The sequence below is a fragment of the Malaclemys terrapin genome, chromosome 7 (genome assembly GCF_027887155.1).
Source record: "Malaclemys terrapin pileata isolate rMalTer1 chromosome 7, rMalTer1.hap1, whole genome shotgun sequence".
Lineage (NCBI taxonomy): Eukaryota > Metazoa > Chordata > Testudines > Emydidae > Malaclemys > Malaclemys terrapin.
This window is the reverse complement of record NC_071511.1, coordinates 48,011,210-48,038,552: the sequence shown is the minus strand read 5'-3', so window position 1 is coordinate 48,038,552 and position 27,343 is coordinate 48,011,210. Positions and strand designations below refer to the sequence as shown.

Here is a 27,343-nt window from a genome sequence, read left to right as displayed (position 1 = left end):
CCCTTCCCAAAACAGCCATGTGCTATAGGACAGCTTTATTCTTTCCAACAGGGCTGCTATTTACAGCATATGGTGTTAGACACAGCCAGAGACCGAGGGCTCTCACCCTCAACAGGGACTAGCAGTGGTTTCAGTCGACAGTCAAGCTCTGTAGAAACTGGGATAGTTGGTGAATCTAGTTCTTCCCTGAGGCAGGTCTGCTTTCACCTGCACCACCACCCTTCCCTTGAAATGCCATTAACAGCTTTGGCTGGCCTGGCAGCTAGCCCCCACCTCCTGCAAGGGGAGGTACTCAAGCCCCTGTGTTTCCTTCGAGAGACAAGCCTGAATGCTGCTACTGGAGAGGAGAAACTCCCTTTCAGCAGTGCTCACAGGGTCAGGCTGTGACAGTATAAAAAGGTAACCCAGCCCCCTCTGTGGAAAAACTCTCACCCAGGCAGGCATGAGCCAGACTCCAGCCTTGGGCAGAAGGGAGAGCAGCTGTGGACACTAGCTCCTTCTGGTGCTTCCACCTTGCCTCAGCTGCAGTGCACTGGGGTTTGTTTAATTTACCTACATGATGGAAATAGGCAGAGTAGCAATTCTTCACTCCGGTGATTGGGGCAGAGCTCACGCTTCACCCCAGCCTCCTTTTTAAAACTAGTTGCAGGGATCAGCCATTCAAAGGCCCGATGTTCCTGCCTGAGAAGAAACACCATGGAAGGGGGGAAGGGGGTTGCTGTGTTTCACTAAGGTTTCCTGACCAGCTGTTTGTTTTGAGTTAGGCACTGAAGTTAGTGGAAGGCCATTAAACAAATGCTGCCTCTGCAACCCTTCCCCCTGGGGCTGAAGCATGGTGCAGCAAGGGCCTAATCTCAGCATGGAATGACACCATCTCAGGAACTAGAACTTCCTCCAGCGGTTGCCCTGCCATGAAGTCACTTAGTCTGAGTGCTGCACCGACTAACTAGCTCCAGCAGTGATCTCCACTGCATCTGGAATCCATGACCAAAAGAGTGGGCCAAGCCAACCCAGCAAGAGAAGGGACAGTGGGTAAGCATGAGAAATCCTACCACACACCAGGTGATGGTCCACCGACAGAGCAACACACAGTGCTAAACCCCCAAGGCACGCTCAGAGGTGAGCAGCCCACCATGACTAACACAAAGACAGCAGCAGCTCAGAGGCATGTCACTGCAGCCCAGAGATGGCCCAGAACAGGCCATTAGGGAGCCAGCTGTGCTCAGGGACGATGCTGGCAACATTGGTCAGAACCACAAAATAAACAGTTGTGAAATAGAAAATTGATATCAATGTCCCAGAACAGTGTGGAGCTGAAGGCCTGGATACTGGAAACCAGGAGCCATAGCCAGCTGGGGCCAGCACAGACACCCACCAGCATCATCATACTGACTCCAGCTGCCTTTCCCTCAGCAGATTGCTGATTTCCATCAGTCCTGGGCTAGAATGCCATGGAGTATGCAGAGCAACCTGGGACACACTTGTCTAGTAGATCCAAGTGTCTCTGTAGCACTGACACTAGAACCTGCTCTTCACTGCTGCAGGGAGTGCCCATTCCCAGACTCCACAGGGTGCCCAGGCTGTGGCTGATAAAATCCAAATTCCATTTGAAACAGGGTGGGCTCCAACACCACTGAGGACATGAGCGGAAAGGACCCAGTCCTTGTTGGGTCCCTCTCCCCTGGGCACAGGGCAACTGGTCCATCCAAGTGCTTGTAGATACAAGCACCAGTTAGCATGAGCAATGTGGGCATATGGTTCCGCTCCCCATCTTGACCACAAGGATGCCACTACTGGCGCTTGGCTTTATATGGACGGGAGCGTTTCCGGCGATCCGGCTTCCTCTGCTTGTGGAGACGCCCAATGCTGACTCCTTGGCGTCTGCGGACAGAGATGTTCTGCTCCACGAGGCTGGCCAGCATTCCTGCAAGAGAGAGCAGACAAACCGGAGAACTAGCTCAGAAGAACAAGTCTCTCAGCCACCTTCCAGGGTGGAACGTAGACACCTGACACCACATTGTCCCTAGTGAGTTCATCTAACCTTCTACCTAACCGCCCCAGCCCAGTTTTAGGATTCCCATACCAGCAGTTTAACCGTGACCCTTTTTCTAAGCTGGAGACACTGGCTTCCCAGTTCATTCTAGGACAAAGTCCTCAGATCCCAGAGCAAAAGGCCCATGATTTCCAGGGAGGTGTAGGAATGTCAGCCACCATGCTTGCTCCCCTGCTCAGGGCCTCTCTACCGGCAAGAGACCATGAGTTAGTCTTGAGTAGAGCGTCTCGAGTGGACCTTTCAATGTGGCAGCAGTGTGCTAGGATCCCCCGCAGAAACAGCTGATGAGCTCCAGTGAAGTGCAACAACAGGGCAAGCCCTCAGCAACTCCCTGTCTTCAGACAGGCAAGTGGGCATGCCGATTCCAAGGGGTTATGAAACCAAGCAGCTCCAAGCCTCCCCACACTTGCATTGCAAGGAAGCAGCCAGCCTCACCTTCCTGAGCCAGCATGGAGATAAAGGTGCAGATGAATTCATCATAGTTGTGGGTTCTTCTCTGGTCATCAATCTGCAAAGAGGTGGAGGAAGAGAAAACTCAAGGTGAATAGCTACTTCCCGGGGCAGTCATCAAACAGAGCCCAGAACGTGATCCGATCCCTAGAGACAGGAGCCTGGGGTCACCTCTTGGCTGGTCTGGGTTCTAAACTAAGTCCACAATGGATCTGAAAGCAACACCCCAAACCCAGCTCCGGGCTGCTGCCTGTATTGATGCGCTCAGACAGGAGGGATCAGGGAAAAACACGGTTAAGGTGGCCAGATCCAAGGGCAAAGGGTATCTAAAGTGGATTGTCAGGCAAGGAAAGATTTGCCCCAGTTCTGTTTTGCAGACCTACACAGTAAGCCATGTGCCCTCAGGGAAGTGCAGTACAGATCAGAACTAACTGAGTGGGGAGAGTGGAGGAATTCTGCTACGCAGCCAGGCAAGCCCAGCACTTCTCCTGCAGGTTTCTGCCTCAGTTCAGCTGCGCTGCTCACTCAGCGTCCCCAAAATTTTTAATGCTGCTTAGGCAGTTTGTTTGTCCTGACCAGGCTTTGTCATCTCAGGACAGGAAGCCTTCCTAGATGGAAGGAGAGGGCTGGCAGAGACCATTCCTTCCTCTCCCCAGGCCTTACCTAAAGAAGTCTCTCCCTGTATGCCCAGTGCGAAGGGCATGTCCCCTGGGGCTATAGCTTGGTTTAGCCTCCTAAGGGATCCAAATAAGCAATCAGCCAGCGCACCTTGAATTTTTTCCTCTTCTCCACCTCCTCCTTCAGGCAGGCCTCATAGTTCACAATCTCAGCTTCCACGCACTTCAGCAGCGCCAGCAGCTCCTGGAAGAGCCCAGCAGAGAGAACATGACCCACCCTGTCCCTGCTGCAGCTCAGTGCCAGGGAGAGGGTGCAGGGAAGGACCCCCCCCCCCCCCCCCCCGTAATGCCTGAGCCCAGCAGCCTTCCTAGATCAGTACAACTGGTGCACCAGCCAAGCAGCTCTAAGTCACGTTGCCCCAAGCAGTGGGAAATGCAGGCTTGGGGGCTGTTGGCACAGCAAGGCGTGCCGATATCAAGCCCTGTGTTACAACTAACAGAGGGAAAGGGCTCCTCTCACAAGCCACAAGGCTTTGCTGGACAGCAGCATTAGAAGCAGTTCTAAGGGACCGATGAAGTTCCATTTAACTGCAATAGAGTTTGGAACTGCCAAGAGCCCAGGGAGCCAGCATGGTGGATCTCGCATGGAAAGTCCCAGCATGTCAGGGCCTGATGAGCAAGAGCACAGCACAGATGCCAGGATGGCTCAAGGCACTGGCACCAGCACACACAGCTTTTCTCCTCTAGGAGGGGCAGTAAGCAGCCATCAGCCATTTGGGGCACTGTATAAAATGAGATGGTGGACTCGGCCCAGTACCTAGCGGACACGTGTCCCTGTGACGAAGCGAGTGGCAAAGCCCAGCCTGCCCTCCCATTCCCAGAGACGGACAGCAGCACCTCAGGAGGGCAGGGTGGGGTAGCTGTGCTAGTGCTGCTAGCTCGGGAGATAAACGGGCTCAGCGGCCATGGGTCGCAGGCCAGCACCTTTCACCAGTACCAAATTCCCTACAATTTAAGGGAATAAAGGTGGCAAGGCTGGTGGACAGAGATTGGGGTTAAAGCACGGGCAGGCTACAAGCAGGAGCTTCCACAGAGACCAAACTGCAAGGAGCAGGTTGTAAAGAAACCTGACTCCTGGCACCCAATGGTTAATCCAATGACTGCACTTGCTACCTGCCCATGGAAACCAGCTCCTGAGGCCTCTGGCAGAGAGGCTGTGCCCCCAGCCGCTAAAGCAGGACCCTGGCTCTGTGGATCTGCCGCCTCGCTCAGGGAAGAACGACAGGACACTCACTTTGGGAGAATACTTCTCCCCGCAAGGGTGATCGCTGGGCCTGCAGAGAGCAACCTTCTCTTTGCTGTCACTTGGCTCACTTGCCTCCTTCTCATCCATTCTGACAGCAGATTGGGCCTCTTCTCTTTGCTTGCTGGAGAGAGGGGAGCTTTTCCCATCGTCTGGGCACACCAGGAAAGAAAGAGTTAGGTACCGTGGCCATGTGCTAACACCTGCTCCCTGCGCCAATGGACATGCTGCCCCCCACCTCGGCATCCAGATAGAAACATTCCATCCCTTCCCTGGTCGTCTCAGGGCCCAGCATCCCACCCTCTCACCCATGACAGAACCGAGGTCTTTCCCTTCAGCCTACTGCCTTGGGAGAGCTCTGGGTCCCCCATCTCCCACCCAGAATGATTGGTCCTTCCCCATCACCTACCTGTGATGGCAAGAGGGCAGAACACCCCTTCCTCGGTGAGGCACAGCAGGCCGGTGCTGATGATAGGCCCCAGATCCCTCACGGCCCGGTTGTACCGCATGCAGTCCACACGCAGCAGGCTGTCCTCCTCCCCAAAGAGCACCTTGGAGATGTGGGAGGTGACGGGGCTGGAGGGCCGGGTAGGGTTAGCCGAGCGGATGGGGGAGCGCAGCGGGGAGTTGAAGGCGCTGCCGATCTCCGAGGCAGTGTCTGTGCTCTCGTTGCTGGGCGTGGGGGAGGGCTGTGAATGGGCAACCACGGCTACGGTGGCGCCCCCACTCCCAGTCTTGATGGAGAGGGGGATGGAAAGGTCCTTCTGGGACTCCTTGAGCTTCTCCGCCAAAACGTTGATGGTGTTGGGCTGGAGGATGGAGAGCTGGCTGTCTGCTGCCCCGGCCACAAGCTCCTGCTTCCCCTGCCCCTTCCTCTTATACCTGCCCAAGGACACAGAACAGGAGATCAAGCACAGGTGACAGCACGCATGGGGAGGGAAGCTGCAGGCGGCACCAGGTCTGGCACCCCAACAGCTGGGGAAGGCTGACATGTTACAGTCCCTAACACTCACAGGCGATTAGCTAGGACACAGAATACAGAAGCAATGCTTGAAGCACGTCCAGGAGTTCAGATCACTCCGAGCCTGGCCCAATGGAACATGGCAAGCCGGGGAAATGGGGAACAGCTCATGTGACTGGAAAGGTCAGTCAGTGCTTTGCCCCGCACAGTCGAGGGCTTCCCAAAGGCACAGACTGATCAGCTCAGCCTTCATGCTTTAGCACGTCCGATGTGGGAACAGGAGTGTTAGCAGCTCAGGGTAGGGACCTACTCAGCACCCAGCGCTCTAGAAATAATGACAGTGGCAGTGTGGACTCACACACAGAAGGCCTGGTCTACACTAGGAAATTAGGTTGGTCTACCGATGTGAAAAATCCACACCCTGGGCGACGCAGTTAAACCAACTAACCCCCAGTGTAGCCAGCGTTAGGTTGATGAGAGAACCCCTCCCGTCAGTGTAGGCAGTGTCTACACTGAAGCGCTATTTTAAGCGTAGACAAGGCCAGAGTCTGTTTTTTCACTTTCCCTCTCCAGGGAGGCATCACTGAACCGCAATGCAATGGGCCAATCACAATTATTGTGATTATTCCTTGACTTTAGCAAAGCTTTTGATACGGTCTCCCACAGTATTCTTGCCGCCAAGTTAAAGACGTATGGGCTGGATGAATGGACTGTAAGGTGGATAGAAAGCTGGCTAGATCGTCGGGCTCAACGGGTAGTGATCAATGGCTCCATGTCTAGTTGGCAGCCGGTTTCAAGTGGAGTGCCCCAAGGGTCAGTCCTGGGGCCGGTTTTGTTTAATATCTTTATTAATGATCTGGAGGATGGTGTGGACTGCACTCTCAGCAAGTTTGCAGGTGACACTAAACTAGGAGGCGTGGTAGATACACTAGAGGGTAGGGATCGGATACAGAGGGACCTAGACAAATTAGAAGATTGGGCCAAAAAAAACCTGATGAGGTTCAACAAGGACAAGTGCAGAGTCCTGCACTTAGGACGGAAGAATCCCATGCACTGCTACAGACTAGGGACCGAATGGCTAGGTAGCAGTTCTGCAGAAAAGGACCCAGGGGTCACAGTGGACGAGAAGCTGGATATGAGTCAACAGTGTGCTCTTGTTGCCAAGAAGGCTAACGGCATTTTGGGCTGTATAAGTAGGGGCATTGCCAGCAGATCGAGGGACGTGATCGTTCCCCTTTATTCGACATTGGTGAGGCCTCATCTGGAATACTGTGTCCAGTTTTGGTCCCCACACTACAAGGAGGATGTGGAAAAATTGGAAAGAGTCCAGCGGAGGGCAACAAAAATGATTAGGGGTCTGGAGCACATGACTTATGAGGAGAGGCTGAGGGAACTGGGATTGTTTAGTCTCCAGAAGAGAAGAATGAGGGGGGATTTGATAGCAGCCTTCAACTACCTGAAGGGGGGTTCCAAAGAGGATGGAGCTCGGCTGTTCTCAGTGGTGGCAGACGACAGAACAAGGAGCAATGGTCTCAAGTTGCAGTGGGGGAGGTCCAGGTTGGATATCAGGAAAAACTATTTCACTAGGAGGGTGGTGAAACACTGGAATGCGTTACCTAGGGAGGTGGTGGAGTCTCCTTCCTTGGAGGTTTTTAAGGCCCGGCTTGACAAAGCCCTGGCTGGGATGATTTAGCTGGGAATTGGTCCTGCTTTGAGCAGGGGGTTGGACTAGATGACCTCTTGAGGTCCCTTCCAACTCTGATATTCTATGATTCTATGAATGTCATTCCATCTCATTTACAGCGTCACCGGTTTGGAACTCACCATAAGCCATTTCCACCATGCAAACAACACTTCACACTTCTCTGCTCCCTTCCCTCCGAGGATCTCAAAGCCCTCCACAAACTCATGGATTTAGCCTCCCGACACCTTTCAAAGCCACCATCCGGATTGCATGGATGGGGCCAAACGCAAAGATTTCAAAGCCATCCACTAATTCCGAGTGCTCACCTTGTCACCTCAGTTCTCAGAGGGGCTGGACACCTGCACTTGTCACTGACATCAATGGGAGCTGTGGGGGCTCCCAGGCCTGATAGACAAGCTCCGGGGTCCTGATTCAGAATGGGAGCATTTCACACCCACTGGGCATTGGGGTAAGTGACTGTTCAAGATGAAGGGCAGTGGGGAACCAGGGCTTATGTGCCTCAAGTTGGGCATCCAAAATTAATTGAGCCTTGAAAATTTGTAGGTAAACTATTTGCCTCAGGCCACAATGATAGCGTCCCCTGCCTCTCAGTCTTGTGTTTAAACCACAAGATCATCCTTCCCCTACACATTCCTAAAACTGATCATCATTCAAGCACAGCACTAGCCTCCTTTACCACCACCAAGATCCAAGTAAGAGCGCTAGTCCCCACCCCGCCACGCTCCTCTGGTCCTCTTTCGCTTTCCCTCCCCCGCCACAGTCCCCCAGGAGCGCAGCACGCTGTAGGAGCTGGTATGAGCCGACTCAGGGAGGCACACTTGGAGATAAGCCCCAGCAAGGTGTGGCTTAAGCACAGACTAGTTGAAGAGATCAACTGACCACGGCTGGATGAATATCCAGCAGGGCCTCTTTTGCCAGCCAGTCTGTGCTCAGGACACACACACACCCCGCCCCGTAAGCACTCCATCTGCCAGGGCTGCCTTCGCACCCAGCCAACACAGGGGATCTCGGTTGGCTGGAGCGACTGCTCACCTACCTGGTAAAACACTTCCCTTGGGCATCCTCCGCCTCACTCGTCTACACTAGGGAACTCAAGGGTCTGGGGGGAAAGCTCGCCGCCTGCTGGGGGCACACTCTGCTTAAGCAAAAGCAAGGCCTTATGCTCCCAGCAGCCTGAGATCTCAGCTCCATCCATTACCTGATGGCAGGGGCAGTGTTACAAACTTCCTCCTCCTCCTCGTCGTCATAGTCATCCTCATCATCGGAGTAGTGCTGGTGCTGGCGGACCGGAACCCGGCTACGGCCCACTCCTGCTGCAAGGTCCTCCTCTTCCTGCAAAACACACCCACTCACTGCCTGAAAGGCCCATCCTGGGCAGGGGACCACATGCAGTCAGCCCTCCTTGGCAATGGGGCAAAGACACTTCAATGCAGGCCTGAGGCTGGCTGCGCCACATCCCTAACCGCAGCCCAGGGGTAGCCCCTTTCTCAGGGAAGGGATTCAGAGATTCAGTCCTGGGCACACGCACACACACGCTGACCAGATTCGCCCTGGGGCACTTCTAGGTCCAGCCAAACACGATCTCAACATAGAACTGAACCCATCAAAGCTCAGGAACAAAAATCCCAGGGCTTAGTGCTTTGGCCTCTATTTCCCCACAGAAACTAAGTGAAACAAACATGCCTAGAGCATGGTTTATCTGGTCATGTAAATCTAGAACAGGCTAAAAACCCAGCAATACATCCCCAGAGGGGACAGCATGAGAGATACCTTTTAACAGATCAATGGAAACAGAGCGCGCCCGACTCCATTTGTGTCTTGTTCTCTCTGGCGTATATAACCTGGCTTTGCCTGTATTCGTTCATAAGGAGCTGTGGAAGTGCTACAAACCTCCAGCCAAACCTGGGGCTCTATGGGACCTGACCCCGGACTCTGGTGGAGTCAGTTGCTGGATCCAGAGGGGTAGAAAGTTTCCCCAAAACTTCATTTATGAGGCTTAAGAGGCACAGCCTAGAACACTGGCTTTCTCCGGCCTGCAGCCCCCAGTGGGAAGAAAGGCCAGGCCTCACGTACCTGCATGGGCGACTTGGCGTAGTTGTGGTTATCCAAGAAGGCTGGGAGTCTCTGCACAATGGGATTGGGGTTTGCGGGAGCACCGTTGATGCAGCTACCAGATGGCTTTGTTACCAGTTTGGATTTGTTGGGCAGGCTCTGAGTGGAGGCAGGGTGGCCCTGGCCAGTAGAGTCTTCAGTGCTCTCTGTAACACACACACCCTACATCAAAGAGAAGCTTTTCTCGATGGACTCAAGCTCCTTTGATTCTAGATGCTCTACTTAACCTCTTTCCTGCCCCACAACAGCAGTTGAACTTTTGTGCCCTTCTCCAGCCCAATACACTGCCAAGAGCAATAATAAGCATGGCATAAGTTCTGCCATTCTCAAATTCTGTAGCTGCATCCCTACCAACGGCAGGGCACAGGCCAGCAAATGGGGGGTATAGACCAGAGTAAATCAATGCCCCGAGGCCCTGGGACAGCATGCACAGCTGTATTTGGGAGCAGAACAATCAAGGCCAAGCCAGCACTGCTCCACCCGATTCCATGGAGGGACCCAGGACTCCAGAGTCAAGTTATCAAGCCACAGCTGGGTGCCTTTGCCCCAGGACTATCATCCCGGCAGAGTGAGTCCCATACCTGGGTGTGAACTCTCCGGGGCCAGCTGTGCTCTGCTCGTCTCCAGTGCCAGACACGCCTTGCTGCTGGCCGGCTTGGACTCCTCGGCCAGCTGAGACTCCTGGGACTTTTGGGTCTGAATCAGCTCCGGCTGAGTTACCCGGATAAGCTTGAAAGCAAAAGACAATCTGCACCTGACTGTTGAACCGGATGCTTCTCATAACCAGTCACGCAAGTCACAGGGCTATGGGAGGGAAGCAGATGAACCCACACTGCTGAGCCAACTTCCCAGCACCCACGTGCAGCCAGGAAAGGAAGTAGAATCAGCTGGTTGCTTGCCCTGCTGGAATGCCACCGGGTTAGAAGTGATTGACCACTGGGCTAAATGGTCAATAGATCAAAGCCTGGGAAATGCAGGGCATGGAACTGAAAGCCTATGCAGGGAAAGCAGCCACATGACACTACACTGAACTCAGCTACAGGATGGAGGCATAGAGCATGGTACCAACCACAGGCAAAGGGCGACTGAAGGTGCTCCTCCCACATGTCCTAGGAGCCAAGCTCCCCACAGGCTGCAGTGAGAGAGAAAGCAGGGCCGGGCAGTGCCTGGAGAAGCCAGAAATTACAGGCTGATGGTAAACCCAGCTCATTCGTTCAGCTAGCTCACCCATTCCTACCTGCTGCAGGGCCTCCAATACAGTCTGCCTGTTCATCTTCAGGATGTGCAGCTTAGATTCGTATTTCATCCTCCGGTCGGGCACCACCGCCATGAGGTTGAAACGGATGTCATGGTACGGCTCCCTGAGGCAAACCACACCCAGCTCGTTAGCCTCGGCTCAGCCAGAGGAAGGAGCTGCCCCAACAAACCGCTGATGGGTGTTTGGATGCCACCAGAATGCAACAGCAGGTCCCAGGCAGCAATGCAGGTTAAACCAATATACTCATGGTTCACACAGCATTCCATGAGGCAATAAAACAGCTTCACAGCACCCAGAAAAACAGCGTGCAGTTAACTTAGTCTCAGTGTAAGAAGACACACGGTCATGCACATTACGTGACTTTTACGCCACATGCTGCAGACCTTCCTCCATTTGGGCTCCCCTATAAACAGGGGCACAAGGAACCCAACTGGCCGAGCAGGGCTCCAACTGTGTGGCTAGCTGGGTAGGAGATTCCTTAGCCAATTGGCAGGGCTGTATGTTGTCATTGAGTATTTGGGAACAAATTGATGATTTCAAGTCAGATAAGTCACAGGTTCCCTCATCTGTGCTTCACAACATGGCCCCTGCAGGTACATCCTCACTGCACTGCAGGGGTGGGAACCTGGGGTTGTTACTTTCAGAGGCCGGCTGCAGGGCAATCAAAACTCACCTTGTACGGAGGACAAAACCCTACCAAACTTTGACCACCAGAGTTTGGGTCACAGAAGTCGTGAGTAGGAGGGAAGGGACATTCTTACACTTGGGAGTAAGGTTCATTGCCTGCCTCTGCTATGGATTTCTAGTATCACCTTAAGCCAAGTCACTTCACCTCTACACACGATTGTGGTTCCCCTCCTGAAAGTGGGGACCCCCTTCCCTCCGCCCCGAGGCGCTGGGAGGTGTCAGACACTACCCTGGGCAGGATCACGCAAGGCCCGAGGTAGGTAGTTACAAAGCCATAACAATTCATCCAAGCAGCAGCCCACTGGGAAGAATGGAAAGCACTCATGCTGCATGGTAGCACAGCACACCCACTTGTGAGGTTTGGGTTACTTGGTCCCACCTCCTGAGCCACACAGCAGTCAGGGCACTCCTTCATTAGCCCAGAGGCCTCTCCTAAGGCAGATGGTAATGGAGGAAAGGCCAGCCTCCATTCATTCTTGCCACAGACACTTCTGGGAGAATAGTGGTTCTTCTTCGAGTGCTTGCTCATATCGATTCCAATCAGGTGTGCGCGCGCCGCGTGCACGGTCGTTGGAGAATTTTCTACCCTAGCAACACCCGGCGGGTCGGCTGTGGAGCCCCCTAGAGTGGCGCCTTCATGGCGCTGGATATATACCCCAGCCGACCCGGCGCCCCCTCAGTTCCTTCTTACCGCCCGACGGTCGTTGGAACTGTGGAGCGCGGCATAGCTGTTCTCCACTCTCCCTAGCTTATCCTGTTTTCTGTAGATAGTTGTAGTTGTAGTTGTTATATAGTGTTAGTTAGTTGTTCAATTTACTTTTTAGTAGTTGTAGATAGTTAAAGGGGATTAAGGGGGTGGTTCTCCCCCCTTTTTCCCCCGGCGCATAGCCGGGCTCATGCCCAAGGCTCCCGGCTTTAAGCAGTGCGCGTCCTGCGCTAAGCCTATGCCCACAAGTGATCCACACGACTCGTGTCTGAAGTGCCTGGGAGAGTCCCATCAAACAGATAAGTGTAAGATCTGTAAGGCCTTCAGACCGAGAACCAAAAAGGAGCGGGACTTTCGGCTTCGGCAACTCCTCATGGAGGCGGCACTTAGCCCGGACGCTCCATCGGCGCGTCAGGCCCCGGCACCAAGCGCCTCGGTGCACAGTGCCCCTGCGGCACAGACTGCTTCTGCACCGCGGGTAGAGTCGGACAAGCCTCCGCGGCACCGGACCCCTTCGGCACCGCACCCGCCACAAGTGCCTCGGCGCCGATCCTTGTCCCCGGGACATAAAAAATCCCGTAAGGCGCAGGAGACTGCTGTCCTGAAGACGCCGGCTCCCCCGGTGCCGGGGGTAGAGCCGCGTCCACCTTTAGAACACCAAAAGCAGGTGCCTCCTACGCCGTCGACTCCGGCTCCGAGGCCGTTGAGTCCGGTGCAGACTGGATCACCACCTCGGTCAGTGGTGGAGCCTTGTCTCCCGTCGACCCCAGAGACCTTCGCGACGGCGAGAGACCTTATTGCTCTCACGGATCCGGCACCGCTCCAACCACCGGCACCGTTGGCTCCTCGTCCGGTGCAATCCAGAGGCAAACCTGCCATGGTGCGCCCGCCATCTCAAGGATTGGACCCACGACACCACTCCAGGTCACGAAGCAGGTCCCGACGCCGCTTGCAGTCCCGGCGCCGACTATCACCTCGGCACCGGTCGTACTCGCGGCCAAGATCCTCGTCGCGGCACCGTTATGATCATCGGTACCGATCGAACTCCAGACGTAGTTCCCGGCACCGATACGAGCGACGCTCGGCGTCGAGGGGCCGCTCCCGGCACCGTGCCTACTCGCGGTCGCCTTCATCCAGGTCCAGATCAGAATCTTGGCACCAACGTGGTCATCGGCACCGATCCCGATCTCGGCACCGCTCACTGGCACCGCATAGGGACCGGTCATCTCCAGAGCGGTACCAAGCGGCACCGTACCATCCGGAGCTAATTTCGGCGCGATCGGCACCGCCCTGGCCCTCGAGATCAGTGTCCCGTTCCTCCGATGGGGCCTCGAGATCGGCATACCCCCCTCAGGGGCAGGCCGCTGAGGCGGACATGGGCCACTGGCAGGAGGTAGCGGAGGATCCCGCCCAGGGACCTTCACACTGGTCGTTCTGGACCCCGTGGGCGTATCACCAAGCGCAAGGGGCTCCACCATCAGCCTCTCGCTCGGTGCGCTCTGAACATAGGGCTCCAGAAGCCACCATCTCCCGCCCTCCCCCAGGGGGCATGGAGGCTCCCGTGCCCGCACCACCTGACGACCGGGACCCAGGGGCAGGCGATGCTCTGCTCGAGGGCTCATTGGAACATGACCCGCCCTTAGATCCCTTGCCACCTGAGGCATCCTCCTCATCTTCCCCAGATGAGGCAGTGGCGGGCACAACGGCCACAGGTCCGCCCCCGATAGATCTTCGGGCACACCAGGACCTATTACGTAGGGTGGCACGTAATATGGACCTACAGGCAGAGGAGATAGTGGAGGTGCAGGACCCCATTGTGAACATCCTCTCTGCGGATGCCCCATCCAGAGTAGCATTGCCCCTAATTCGCACGATCCAGGCTAACGCCACTGCGATATGGCAAACTCCTGCCTCTATTCCACCCACAGCCAGAGGGGTGGAAAGAAAGTACTTCGTCCCCTCAAAGGACTATGAGTACTTATACACTCATCCCCAGCCGTGTTCACTGGTGGTGTCATCGGTGAATGCAAGGGAGCGCCACGGTCAGCAGGCTGCAGCGCCCAAATCGAAGGACGCTAAGCGCTTCGATTTGTTTGGGCGTAAGGTTTATTCAGCCGGGGGGCTACAACTTAGAGCGGCTAACCAGCAGGCGCTCCTGAGCCGCTATAACTTTAATTCCTGGAACTCTATGGGGAAGTTCAAGGAATTGGTCCCCCAAGACTCCAGGGAAGAGTTCGGGGCCTTAGTGGAGGAGGGTAAGAAAGTGGCACGGACCTCCTTACAGGCCTCCTTGGATATAGCAGACTCGGCTGCGAGGACCCTGGCTTCAGGTATCGCCATGCGGAGAGTCTCCTGGCTCCAGGTCTCGGGCTTGCCTCCGGAACTGCAGCAAACCCTGCAGGATTTACCCTTCGAGGGACACGGGTTGTTCTCAGACAAGACGGACTCTCGTCTGCAGAGCCTCAAGGACTCGAGAACAATCATGCGCTCCCTGGGGATGCATGTTCCGGGACCCCAGCGCAGGCCATTTCGGCCCCAGCCTCAGAGGTTCTACCCACCCCCGCCTCGTCCGAGACAGGACTCTGCCAGAAGGCGGGGGCGAGGTGGTAGGAGAAGGTTGACCGGCCCTCAACCCGGTCAGAACCAGGGGCCACCTTGGCCACCTTCAGGCCCTAGGCAGAACTTTTGAAGGTGCGGTCGAGGACGGCGCCCCAGTCATCTCCCAGGATCTAGCCCCCTCCTTTCGGGATCGCCTCTCCCATTTCCACCGTGCTTGGTCCCTTATAACCTCGGACCGTTGGGTCCTTCGCACGGTGGAGAGGGGATACGCTCTCCAGTTTTCTTCGTTCCCTCCCTCCCACCCCCCCTCCCCGTCCCTCTTCAGGGACCCTTCTCACGAGCAACTTCTTATACAGGAGGTTTTTACGCTCCTGTCTATGGGGGCCATAGAGGAGGTTCCATTAGAGTTAAGGGGCAGGGGATTTTATTCCCGCTACTTCCTGATCCCCAAGTCCAAAGGGGGTCTGCGACCCATCTTAGACTTACGCGGACTCAACAAATTCGTAGTAAAGTTGAAGTTCCGCATGGTCTCATTGGGGACCATTATCCCTTCCCTGGATCCTGGAGACTGGTTCGCCGCCCTCGACATGAAGGACGCATACTTTCATATAGCAATCTACCCGCCTCACAGGCGCTTCCTGCGATTTGTGGTAAACAAGGTGCACTAACAATTTGCAGTCCTTCCCTTCGGCCTATCCTCGGCCCCAAGAGTGTTCACAAAATGTATGGCTGTCGTGGCAGCATACCTCCGTCGGCAAGGGATACAAGTATTCCCGTATTTAGACGACTGGCTGGTACGCGGTCGCACCAGGGAGCAAGTTCGAGCTCACGTCCACATAATAGTACACACATTCCACGAGTTGGGCATTCTTCTCAACAAAGAGAAATCCACTCTGGAGCCTACCCAGAGGATAGAATTTATTGGGGCAGTCCTAGACTCCAGACGTGCACAAGCTATTCTACCAGACAATCGTTTTCATACCATCACAAGCCTCATTCGAGGACTCACGACCTTCCCGATTACCACAATGAGGACGTGCCTCACCCTGTTGGGTCACATGGCCTCTTGCACGTACGTAACCAGGCATGCCAGACTTCGGCTTCGCCCACTCCAGGCCTGGGTATCATAGGTATACCGCCCGTATTGGGACAGCCTAAACATGGTGATCACGGTTCCGAACTCGATCTTGACCTCCCTCACCTGGTGGCTGGATCACAGAGTGGTTTGCGAGGGAATGCCGTTTCACGCCCCGCAACCCTCTCTGCACCTGGTCACAGACGCTTCATCTCTGGGTTGGGGTGCCCATCTCGGTGAACACCATACCCAGGGCCTGTGGACCGCACCCCAACTAGCCCTGCACATCAATGTTCGAGAACTGATGGCGGTGCGTCTGGCGTGCCAGGCATTCCTCAATCTCCTACGTGGCCGCTGTGTGTTAGTTCTCACCGACAACACCACGGCCATGTTTTACATCAACAAGCAAGGAGGAGCACGTTCGTCGATTCTATGCCAAGAGGCCATTCATTTGTGGGACTTCTGCATCGCCCACTCAATCCATCTCACGGCATCGTTCCTCCCTGGAGTCCAGAACACATTAGCGGACCGACTCAGCAGGTCCTTTCAGACGCACGAGTGGTCAATTCGTCCGGACATCATCTATTCCGTTTTCCAGAGGTGGGGATTTCCCCAGGTAGACCTGTTTGCATCTCGAGCCAACAGGAAATGCCACGCGTTCTGCTCCCTACAAGGGCGAGCTCTGGGCTCCCTATCGGACGCGTTTCTTCCACCTTGGAAAGACCACCTGTTTTACGCTTTCCCTCCGTTTCCTCTGGTCCACAAGGTGCTGCTCAAACTGCGCAGAGACCAGGCACAAGTAATTCTAGTCGCTCCAGCGTGGCCGAGACAACACTAGTACACCACACTGTTGGAGCTCTCGGTTCAAACACCGATCCCGCTTCCGTTGTGTCCAGATCTCATCTCTCAGGACCACGGCCGACTATGTCACCCCGACCTACAATCACTCCACCTCACGGCGTGGTTGCTCCATGGTTAAACCAGGCAGAGCAACAATGCTCGCACTCTGTCCAACAGATTCTGCTGGGCACTAGGAAGCCTTCGACACGGACCACGTACTTGGCCAAGTGGAAGCGGTTCTCCTGTTGGTGCGAACAACGAGCCAAGTCCCCGTTACAGGCGCCTATTCCTCTCATACTGGAATATCTCCTATCCCTAAAACAGCAGGGTTTGGCGATATCTTCAATTAGGGTTCACCTGGCTGCTATATCAGCCTTCCACCCAGGGGAACTCGCATCCTCGGTATTTTGTAACCCGATGGTCGTTAGATTCCTCAAGGGCTTAGACCGGATGTACCCACAACAACGTCAGCCCGTTCCGGCGTGGGATCTCAACCTGGTTCTCTACAAGCTCACAGGGCCTCCATTCGAGCCACTGGCCACCTGTTCCCTCCTGTACTTATCCTGGAAGACAGCCTTCCTCGTAGCCATCACCTTAGCAAGGCGCGTTTCTGAACTCAGGGCGCTTACATCCGAGCCCCCATACACGGTTTTCCATAAAGACAAAGTGCAGCTTCGTCCACATCCTGCCTTTCTTCCTAAGGTGGTCTCACCATTTCACATGAATCAGGATATATTTCTCCCAGTCTTCCATCCTAAACCACATGCTACTCGCCAAGACCAGCGTTTGCATTCTTTGGACGTACGCAGGGCCCTGGCTTTCTATATTGACCGCACAAAGCAGTTTAGAAAGACGACGCAACTCTCTGTTGCAGTGGCCGACCGGATGAAAGGCTTACCGGTTTCCTCACGATGCCTGTCCTCCTGGATCACGTCTTGCATCCGGACTTGCTATGACCTGGCCGGTGCCCCGACGCCGCACCTCACCGCTCACTCAACGAGGGCCCAAGCTTCCTCGACTGCCTTCCTGGCTCAAGTTCCGATCCAGGACATTTGTAGAGCTGCAGTTTGGTCATCAGTCCACACATTTGCAGCTCACTACGCACTGGTACAGCAGTCCAGGGACGATGCTGCATTCGGATCAGCGGTTTTGCACACAGCAATGTCTCACTCCGACCCCACCACCTAGGTAAGGCTTGGGAGTCACCTGATTGGAATAGATATGAGCAAGCACTCAAAGAAGAAAAGACGGTTACTCACCGTTGTAACTGTTGTTCTTCGAGATGTGTTGCTCATATCCATTCCAAACCCGCCCCCCTTCCCCACTGTCGGAGTAGCCGGCAAGAAGGAACTGAGGGGGCGCCGGGTCGGCTGGGGTATATATCCAGCGCCATGAAGGTGCCACTCTAGGGGGCTCCACAGCTGACCCGCCGGGTGTTGCTAGGGTAGAAAATTCTCCGATGACCGTGCACGCGGCGCGCGCACACCTGATTGGAATGGATATGAGCAACACATCTCGAAGAACAACAGTTACAACGGTGAGTAACCATCTTTTTCTTGTTCCCAAGATGGGCGTCAGAATATTCACTTCAGGGGTCCCTCATTCACAAGGAAGTGCTCTGACACCACATCAGACAATCATTGTCTGTCCTACAGCAGTCAGGGACGATGAGCCTGCCAGGACATTCCCACAAGTGGAAACCCAGTGGCTGCTAAACCACGTTCTGAGTAACCGAGAGCATAAGTTACACAGACGTTTGGGCCCTCACGCTGCAGCATTTGTGGGTGCTCTGAGATCACAGCTGAGCCCCTCTGCAGACTTCCTAAGAGGCTCAATTCAACAACAACAGGGTCAAGCAAAAGCCACCTAACTGGTCTCCAATGTTGCTATGACTAGGGATCTGTGCAAGTGAAGATCCACTGTTACCATCCCTTCTCCTGCATTCTCATTGGCTGCATAGCTATTCCGAGAAACATCATGTTGCAATGAGAGAACATTTCCCTGCCTCTTCAGACAACTAGTCAGATTGCAGAAGAGACAAAAAGTTAATAGGACTCATGGCCTACACACGTGTGAAGCGTCTCACGCTCCTATGGCACGGAGTAACCCTCTCCCCTCTATGTGGGGCCCAGTAATCCAGGTCTGAAAAGTTTGTTATTTGCTAAAATGCACCCCTGAGCTGTCACGCTGTAAAGCAAACACCGAGGTGTGTCGAGGGAAAGCCCACCCCCCTGAGCTCATCTGGGCATTTACCCTGCTGTGGCCAGGCCAATTCGCTCCATGATCACCCTCCTGGCTTTGTCTGTCCACTCTTCATCCTCAGCCCAAGGCCCTGGGAAAACAAGAGAAAGCAAGTTAGTAAAGCAGGCCAAGATCCCTAGGCCGCTTGGGTCCAGCAATCCACATAGATGAGCAGCACCTTCTGAATAGTCAGTTCCATCAGCAAGTCACGCCAGGGATGGGGACCCACTTCCGTCTCTAAGATGATATCAATCCTGCCTTGGGCTCACTTTACCCAGTCTATGCAACGGGCTCAATTCTGGTGTGTACTGCATACGGCTATATACAGCACATCATCTCCTGCTCTGCCCTCCAACAACAGTTGGGGCTGGGATTTGTGCTGGTGAACCAGAGATGCAACAAGAGACACTTAGAGCATGCTTGCCATTCACAGGATAGATTGCACACCAGTCCTTCTGCCAGGAGATTCCCTCCCTTGTAACCTTGCTCTAGCTGAAGAGTGCAGAGGTAGTTACAATTTCCTGGATGGGAACAAGTCTGGAGTCAAAAAGCCCAAAGCTTGACCCATCGAAAGGAAACAGATTTAGATCCTCACAACATAAGAACATCCATACTGAGTCAGACCAAAGGTCTATCTAGCCCAGTATCCTGTCTTCTGACAGTGGCCAATGCCAGGTGCCCCAGAGGGAATGACCAGAACAGATAATCATCATGTGATCCAGCCCCTGTTGCCTATTCCCAGCTTCTGGCAAACAGAGGCAAGGGACACGATCCCTACCCATCCTGGCTAATAGCCTTTGATGGACCTATCCTCCATGAACTTATCTAGTTCTTTTTTGAACCCTGTTATAGTCTTGGCCTTCACATCATCGTCTTCACAACTGTGCGCTGTGTGAAGAAATACTTCCTTTTGTTTGTTTTAAACCTGCTGCCTATTAATTTCATTTGGTAACCCCTAGTTCTGGTGTTACAAGGAGGAGTAATTTACTTATTTACTTTCTCAACACCAGTCATGATTTTATAGACTTCTATTGTATCCCTCCCCAGTCATCTCTTTTCCAAGCTGAAAAGTCCCAGTCTTATTAATCTCTCCTCACACTGTTCCATACCCCTAATCATTTTTGTTGCCCTTTTCTGAACTTTTTTCCAATATATTTTTTGGAGATGGGGGCGACCACATCTGCACGCAGTATTCAAGATGTGGACACACCATGGATTTATATACATGCAATATGATATTTTTTCATCTTATTATCTATTCCTTTCTTAATGATTCCCAACCTTCGGTTTGCTTTTTTGACTGTTGCTGCACATTAAGTGGATGTTTTCAGAGAACTATCCACGACTCCAAGATCTCTTGAGTGGTAACAGCTAATTTAGACCCTATCGTTTTATATGTATAGTTGGGATTATGTTTTCCAATGTGCATTACTTTGCATTTATCAACATTGACTTTTATCTGCCATTTTGTTGCCCAGTCACCCAGTTTTGTGGAATCCCTTTGTAACTTTTCACAGTCTGCTTTGGACTTAATTATCTTGAGTAGTTTTGTAGCATCTGCAAATTTTGCTACTTTACTGTTTACCCCTTTTTCCAGATCATTGAGGAATATGTTGAATAGGACTGGGTCCAGTGCCAGAGGGAGATGCCCATCAGGAAGGTCAATTCAATGAGCCTAATGAGATGTCAGGTGTGATGCAAGTGGTCACTGTATGTGCTCCAGCAACGTCAAGGAAACATACACAGCAAGTGTCATGTCCTGGGGTCACACACAGGCGAGGTCTTTGCTAGACATCCCTATGGCTGTGGGTGCTGGGGCTCCTTACCATGGTCGATGGGATAGACCTTCAGCCCGTCCAGCTCGAAAAGCCGTCCCTTGATGGGAACGTAACTGACAAAGTGAAAAGCCTCCATGGTCCGCACAGCGCTGATTCCATTCTGCTTTTCGGGCAGGTGCCGAGGCTCTGGCCTGCAAAGGCAATACATCCGAGAGGTCAATGCAGCAGCAGCAACCGCCCTTGTCCCAGGAAGCAGAGCTGCTGGGAACACCCACACTCACCTGGCATGGCTGTTATGGGCCTTGGCCAGCTCCGGAGCATTCCCAATGGCATAGCCTTTACTCTGCAAAAAGCAAAGGGAGATTATAAAAACCCCTGAGGTGGAGGGACGCGATAGCTAGAATCCCTCAACTCAGCACCTCTAATCCATGTCTCTGGAAACGCCTCCCTCATCTGTGGGCATCTCATTAACAGATTTACACAGGGCTTTACAAGAATGGATCAAGACCTGGAGAGACAAACCCAAGGTAAAGACATAGTACCAGTTCCAGAGGAGGAGGCCAAGAGCATTACTGTGTGGAAGGAAGGAGGAAGTGCTTGAAGAGGTGGGTGCTTGGCTAGAGGGTATGGAGAATATTCCAGACCTAGGGGACAGCACAGAGCTAGGCAAGAGCAAAGGAGATAGACTAAGGGGGAAGTAAGGAGAAAGGATTAGGAAGAATGTAAGAACAAAGGGGGAGGAATGAGACCAGAAGCTTGGGTGAGGGCATGACTACCTAAGGAGCCATCCCTTTACAAAAACCTCACAGGAAAGGAGCAGGGTCCCCACAGCAAGACGCATCCCTCCAATGCTCCCCCAAAACCCCACCGCCACAGGCCACCCCATACCTCTGGGCTGAACCCCTTGGTGAAATCCTTCATGCGACTCAGCGTCGGCCCCAGGTCCACATTGCTGCAGTTCAGGAGGACACTCAACAAGGCATGGGTGGCACAGGAATTGGGAATCAGCTAAAGAGCAAACAGACCAAGTTAAACAACAGAAAGAGGATGATACTTCAGCATCACCACCTGGGAGTTACTCAGCACCCTGCAGTAACTGGTGCCGAAAAATAGCACAACAGCTGCCTGGAGCACTAAATTGACCAACACAACCCCTGTCCCGGTCAGTGTCCCCAGGTCAATCACACCATACCCCTGTGAGCAGCTGTTCAAGGCAAAGGCAAAGGCCAGGCCTCGTGCAGATTGACTGAACCTCTGTGGTAACAGCTGACTTGGATTCCCTCAACCCTTCCAGCCTGCTGCAAGGTCCCGGAGCAGATAAGGGAAGAAGCTAGACATACAGCCATTTAATAAAGCTTACAAAAACATGGCACCATGGGAGAATGCAGTTCCAGAACATTTGAGGGCTGGAGTTGCACTCATTTAAGCGTCCTTCTCCCAAAATGCTGTGAAACCCCCCTGATTCACCTCCAGCATGGGACTATACCAAACACATCAGTCAATGCTCTGCAAGATCACAATGCTGGCTAAAATCCTGATCCCTTTCTCCAGAGCAGGCTGCATGCTTTGTGCACTCAGCACAGCACTCTGGGCCCCAAAGAAATGCTAGATCCCAAGCAAGTCCTCTGGCCTTTCCTACCAGCCATGTGTTAAGGAGTGATCCAGGGAAAGTGTTAGTTTCACATATCCCCACTGTCCAGGACTCCCAAATCTCCCAATCTCTGATGTTCGGTCCCCATTTCCAACTGCCCCTCAGATAGCTGCGGCCTTCATTATGTCCCAAAATACACCTGGGTGACAAATATAAAAGCCAAACCCAAGCTGGGACAAGGACTCCTGATCAGCGATAGGCTAAGTGTACAATCCCCACAGAACCATGCTTTCTACCAATCGGGGTAACTACTCTATACCTATTGACCATTCCTTCCCAAGTCTTCCACATTTTAGGTAGCTATAGATTATACCAACGCATGAAAGAGTCCTCACTGCCCACTCTCCCGCAGCGGTGTCCGGAGGGACACGCCTCGCCCTCCACTCCCAGCCAACCTACCTGATGAGCAAAGAACATATTATTGACGATGTCATCGTCAATCACCGATGTCTCGTCCACCAGGGTGGATACCTTCCGGCGAGACCGGCGCTCTTCGATCCATTTGAAGAGGAAGATGAACCCGTACACGGGGCTGTCAGGGAAAGAAATGCAATGGGGGTGGAGTTACCAGCTGACCAGTTTAGAAGGGTTTCCATCAACATGAACTGCGCCGCTCCAGTCAGTCAAGCGCCAGAGGCATTTTCAGTTTAAACCACAATTTGTGGAGAGAAAAAAGGAGAGGCATTAAAGCCAACCCCCATCCTACTGGGAAGTGCCACAGCTGTTCTTGTTCCCCACACTCCAGCTGATTATTCTAGTCTGATATTCAAACCAGGCATCTCAGAGAGCACCCAAGTCTGTAATCTTTGTGATTTAATGGAACAGGGAACTGCGGCCAATGGGAGCTGCTGGGGGCACTGCCTGAAGCAAGAGAAACACACAGAGCCCTGTGCCCTCCCTTCCCCTCGTTCCGGCCGCTTCCTGGAGCGGCAGGGGGCAGGGCAGGCAGGCTGCCTACCCACCCTTCCCCCGGTGCACGTCGGGCTGGAGCCGCTCTAGGTAAATGCTGGGGGATGGGGGGGGGGGGCACGAGGAACTCATGGGCCGCAGAAAACAACCCCCCGGGCCGCGTGTTTGAGACCCCTGCTGTAGACCATGCTGGTGTGAACTAAAAGCTCTCTAGTACATGTTAACTTCATACTGAACAGCACTACATTAATGTGAAATAGGGAACTTTTAGTGCGCAGTAGGGTCTACAAAACCAATTAATACCAACATATTAGTGCCTTTAGAAATCACACCCCCGTAGTCCGTGTTACTACTCTGTGTAGACATGCCCTGAGAAGTTTTTGCTTGATGAAATCTACTTCAGCAAGTCGTGCTGCTGAGTGAGTAACTTACCCCTGGCATTTGCTTTGTAGATCATAGATCTCCTCAACCTGCACACCTTTAACTCCTAAAAAAAGAGAGAGCAGGAATCAGTGCGACGAGACCAGCAGAAGGGAGCCAGAGCACGTCACAGATGAAACCCATCTTGCAGAAAAGCTCTCGTACTCACCAAAATCCTCTACTAACAGGGTGAAGAGACCTGAAGAGGAACAAAACAGCGAGATTACTTCTGGCTGTGAAGTTCATGCTGCTACATGAAAGGCAGACAGAGAATCTTCTGCCCCTTACCTCTGACTAGTGCTGTAGAGCTCCCATGGCAAATTTTGAAGGAAACTATAAGTTTGGAATTGTGATTAAAAATAATGCACCACAACAAGATTTGCTCCTGACCTGGACACTGCCCCATAGTTCTTATCTGAGTGGTTTCCTGGCTCATGCTGCCTGAATAGAGATTTTTAAAAATATTTGGGGTTTAACATTTTTAGGAGACCTTCTTCCCAACCTGATCTTCCTGCTCAGCCCTGGTGGTGGAGAGGATACCTACACGTCACGGTACTGACGAAAATGACTGATGAAACAAAAATGATTAGCGGGCTGGGGCACATGACTTACGAGGAGAGGCTGAGGGAACTGGGGTTATTTAGTCTGCAAAACAGAAGAGTGAGGGGGGATTTGATAGCTGCTTTCAACTACCTGAAGGGGGGGTTCCAAAGAGGATAGAGCTCGGCTGTTTTCAGTGGTGGCAGATGGCAGAAAAAGAAGCAATGATCTCAAGTTGCAGTGGGGGAGGTCTAGGATGGATACTAGGAAACACTAATAGGAAGCACTGGAATGGGTTACCTAGGGAGGTAGTGGAATCTCCATCCTTAGATGTTTTTAAGGTCCAGCTTGACAAAGCCCTGACTGGGATGATTTAGTTGGTGTTGGTCCTGCTCTGAGCAGTGGATTGGACTAGATGACCTCCTGAGGTCTCTTCCAACCCTAATATTCTATGATTGACCCACTACTACCACCAAACTATCTAGGAAGTGATACGAGTCCATCATAGTAGGAGCCTCCCAAGCATTTAAAAAGAGAAATCATCTTGCTTTCTTCCCATCAGTAGGAGGAGGAGCTTAATTTGTTTATAGGATATTTTATTTATTTATGTTTGTATGAAAGTAGAAGAATAACTTATTACAGGAAAGCTAAATCAAAGAAATTAGTTTGCCATTTAGATCTGAGAGCTGTGAAACAGGTCTTCATTCTTCTCTCTTGTAAGAGTGAGTACCATAAGCTAGGTCCAGCTGGTAGAAAACTTGTTTCCCACATGTACAAGATGAGAGACACTATCCTGGAATGCAATGACACCAAGACTGTGGTAAACAGCCAAACAAACATGAGTTGCCAGTGTGATGCTGTAGCTAAGAAGGCTAACATGAACCTCAGGTGTTTAAGCAGGGGGAAGATCAAGTAGATGTAGGGAGGTGGTTCTGTATATGACATCAGAGAGACCATTCATGGACTACTATGTACTGGAAAGAGTTCAGAGAAGAACGATTCAAGGACCAAGAAGTAATAGAATTGAAGTCTATACATAAATGCGATGTCCTAGCCTAATAAAAGGATTCTCTCCTTGAAACCACAGAGATAAAAGTTATGGTATATCAATTACAACAACACTCATCAGAGCACATAATATAAAAGATGCACTTTACACCACAGCCTCAGGTTTATTTGCAGGGCAATATTTGCATGTCTCTGTCCAACAACAGGACAGGAGCCAAGACTTAGAGGGTTTTGGTCTATATATAAACAGCGCTCAGGGCTGCAGACAGAGCTATAAGAGCAAAACTGAGCTAAGAATCCCCCAGTTTCTGTAACTCAGCCCTGAGGAATGCAAGCCCTGGAGCGCATGGGGGGGCCTTTCTCCTCATAGACTCTAAGTGTATGTAAACACTGCAGCTAGGCAGGGTAATTCCCAGCTCAGCTAGACATACACACACGGGCTAGCCAGTCGAGTACATACCTAAAACCTTGAATGGATTGTATTTAGGCAGCTAGCCCAAGCCGCCACCTGTGCTGCCGCAGCCACACAGCAGTTTTTAGCACACTAGCTTGATCCAAATTACACCTCCCAGCTGCAGTGTAGACGGACGCATAGAATTTACGGCCATAGGAGACCACCAAATCATCTAGTCTGACCACCTTTTGAGGGTGCCACAACGCTGGATATCTTATGTTTCCCAGGCTGTTCTTCAAGAACATGTAGTACAATGCTAGGGATCAATGTAGGCAGATGAGGCTAGTTTTGACTTCACAAGTTTTGCTTCTGATTTATCTGCAACCTCTAAAATCACTTTCATTTCACTTCATGCATTCAGCAGTTACTTCAGCATCCATCGAAGAGAACTGGCCTACCATCCTGGTTGATCCAGGGGCAGGGGCTTTTTAGATTAGAAGTTCTGAAAGGAAGCTACCAGTACAGGGCACGTAACTCAAAGCAAATGGCCTGAAGACCCCAAGTTCCCTCTCCATCCTCCCAAGAAACCAAGAATCCACGGTGGGGAGGAAGAATAGTGTTGAGTCACAGCAAAGTAATCATGCAGCTGATGCAATACATGATGATGATGAATTGAAAGGATACCCTAACTTAGACCACGTCTGCACTGCCACTTACGTTGGCATAACTTTTGTCACTCAGGGGTGTGAACAATTCACCCCCGAGTGACATAAGTTACGCTGACCTAAGTGTTGGTATGGATACATATAATTGCCCAGGACAAGTATAATTTTATCACAACACAGAACAGCGGGGAATCCCCTCGGTGTTCACAGCCTGATAGTTCACTCATACACCTACCGTCCTGAGCCATCTAAAGATGTCTGGATCAACGGTGAGTTAAAATGACTATTTCAGTACACTCCTGCTGTTTTGAATACTGGTCCCATGCTACCCTCCATTTCTGAGAGCCCATCTCTCAGCCATGGCTAGGAGCTATTTTCTGGACACCCCCGAGAGCTGTTATTGTGTGCACGTAGGAGTCTATCAGCGATGCCCAGGGACATCACCAGCCTAAAGACTGAGGCTGGGAGGCCAATATCAAGGGATTAACCAGAGAGGGGCCCAGGCAATCGGGGCTTTAGCCCTTTTCTTTAACTGTCTCACTGGCTCCTATCCCGTTTTGGGGAAAGTTGCTCATCCCACACACCCTGCCTTACCCAGTCCCTCCCCTTGTCTAGCCCCATAAGCCCCCCTCCCCCGCCCCTAGGGATCCCCATGGCCCTCCCCCCACAACCCCTGTGCTCCTCCACAGCCCCCCTCGCTTTCCCCCATAGTCCTGCCCTCCCCCGCCTCACCGGGGTCGCTCTCCAGCTCCAGCCAGCCCTTATTCATCGTCCCCCGGGCCGGGCCTCAGCCAGCGCCATGTCCGGCCCCTCCCCCCTCCGCTGCCCGGACGTTCGGGCCCCACAAGCCCATCCGCCTCCGGCCACACCCCCAGCTCCATACGTCATCGCGGCGCGACCCATAGCGCAGGCGTCCGGAGAGAGGAAGGGGCGGGAGATAAGTCCCGGCCGCGGCTGTCAGGCCGACCGCAGCGTGAGATAAGTCTCGGGGGTGCAGGGGCTTCGCCAGGCGCCCATCTCCGGGCACATGGCGCCGGCGGCGGGTCCCCTACCGGGAGGCGCGAAAAAGGCCGGGGTCACCCCGCCTCTCTCCCCCGCCAGCCCATGGTATGGGTTCCCGAGTCCAGCCAGGGGCCAGCCTGCCCCTGTCCTGCCCCTCAAGAGCCCGATGTCCCGCCGCGCTGCGCGCTCGCCCTGCACCTAGCTTCTGAAAATGGGGCCCTGGGAAAGCGCAGGCTTCAGGGCGCGGTGCCCAGCAGCTCCCACCGCGGCGCTGACGGCCAGAGCCTCCCCAGTGCTGGGCACGGCGCTTGCCAATTTGCCATCCAAACGCCCCGCTCCCTTTACCTGAATGGGAGACCGGCTCTTCTGAAAATTGATCTCCGCTGGGCAGAGGGGGGCTGAGAACTGG

The 27,343-nt window shown here is 53.1% G+C and overlaps 1 protein-coding gene across 4 annotated transcripts; it reads right to left on the bottom strand.

Annotated features, from left to right (window-relative positions):
• Positions 1-20: 20 nt before the first annotated feature.
• On the bottom strand, positions 21-27,343 carry BAP1 (BRCA1 associated protein 1). Of its 4 annotated transcripts, none has more exons than XM_054033604.1 (17): positions 27,280-27,343; positions 23,495-23,524; positions 23,338-23,392; positions 22,396-22,528; positions 21,234-21,353; positions 20,627-20,688; positions 20,394-20,536; positions 18,580-18,658; positions 10,439-10,562; positions 9,783-9,930; positions 9,163-9,347; positions 8,288-8,421; positions 4,833-5,305; positions 4,415-4,575; positions 3,272-3,364; positions 2,489-2,561; positions 21-1,924 (listed from the first exon to the last, which is right to left on the bottom strand). In XM_054033604.1, the coding sequence occupies exons 4-17, from the start codon at positions 22,411-22,413 to the stop codon at positions 1,791-1,793; spliced, it is 1,947 nt and encodes a 648-aa protein (XP_053889579.1). In that variant the 5' UTR covers positions 22,414-22,528; positions 23,338-23,392; positions 23,495-23,524; positions 27,280-27,343; the 3' UTR covers positions 21-1,790. The 4 variants fall into 4 exon arrangements, with proteins under 4 accessions (XP_053889579.1, XP_053889578.1, XP_053889576.1 ...); XM_054033603.1 differs by lacking the exon at positions 27,280-27,343 and adding an exon at positions 26,665-26,747; XM_054033601.1 differs by lacking the exon at positions 27,280-27,343 and adding an exon at positions 23,614-23,776.

Bases quoted from the DNA above. Each gene is read 5' to 3' on its own strand.
- BAP1 (XM_054033601.1), bottom strand. From the start codon at position 23,761: ATGAGCCAGGAAACCACTCAGATAAGAACTATGGGGCAGTGTCCAGGT. The intron at 21,354-22,395 runs GTAGGTTGGCTG...TTTGCTCTTTAG, and splicing joins ATATGTTCTTTGCTCATCAG to CTGATTCCCAATTCCTGTGC. The intron at 4,576-4,832 runs GTAGGTGATGGG...TGGTGTGCCCAG, and splicing joins CTGCCCTCTTGCCATCACAG to ACGATGGGAAAAGCTCCCCT.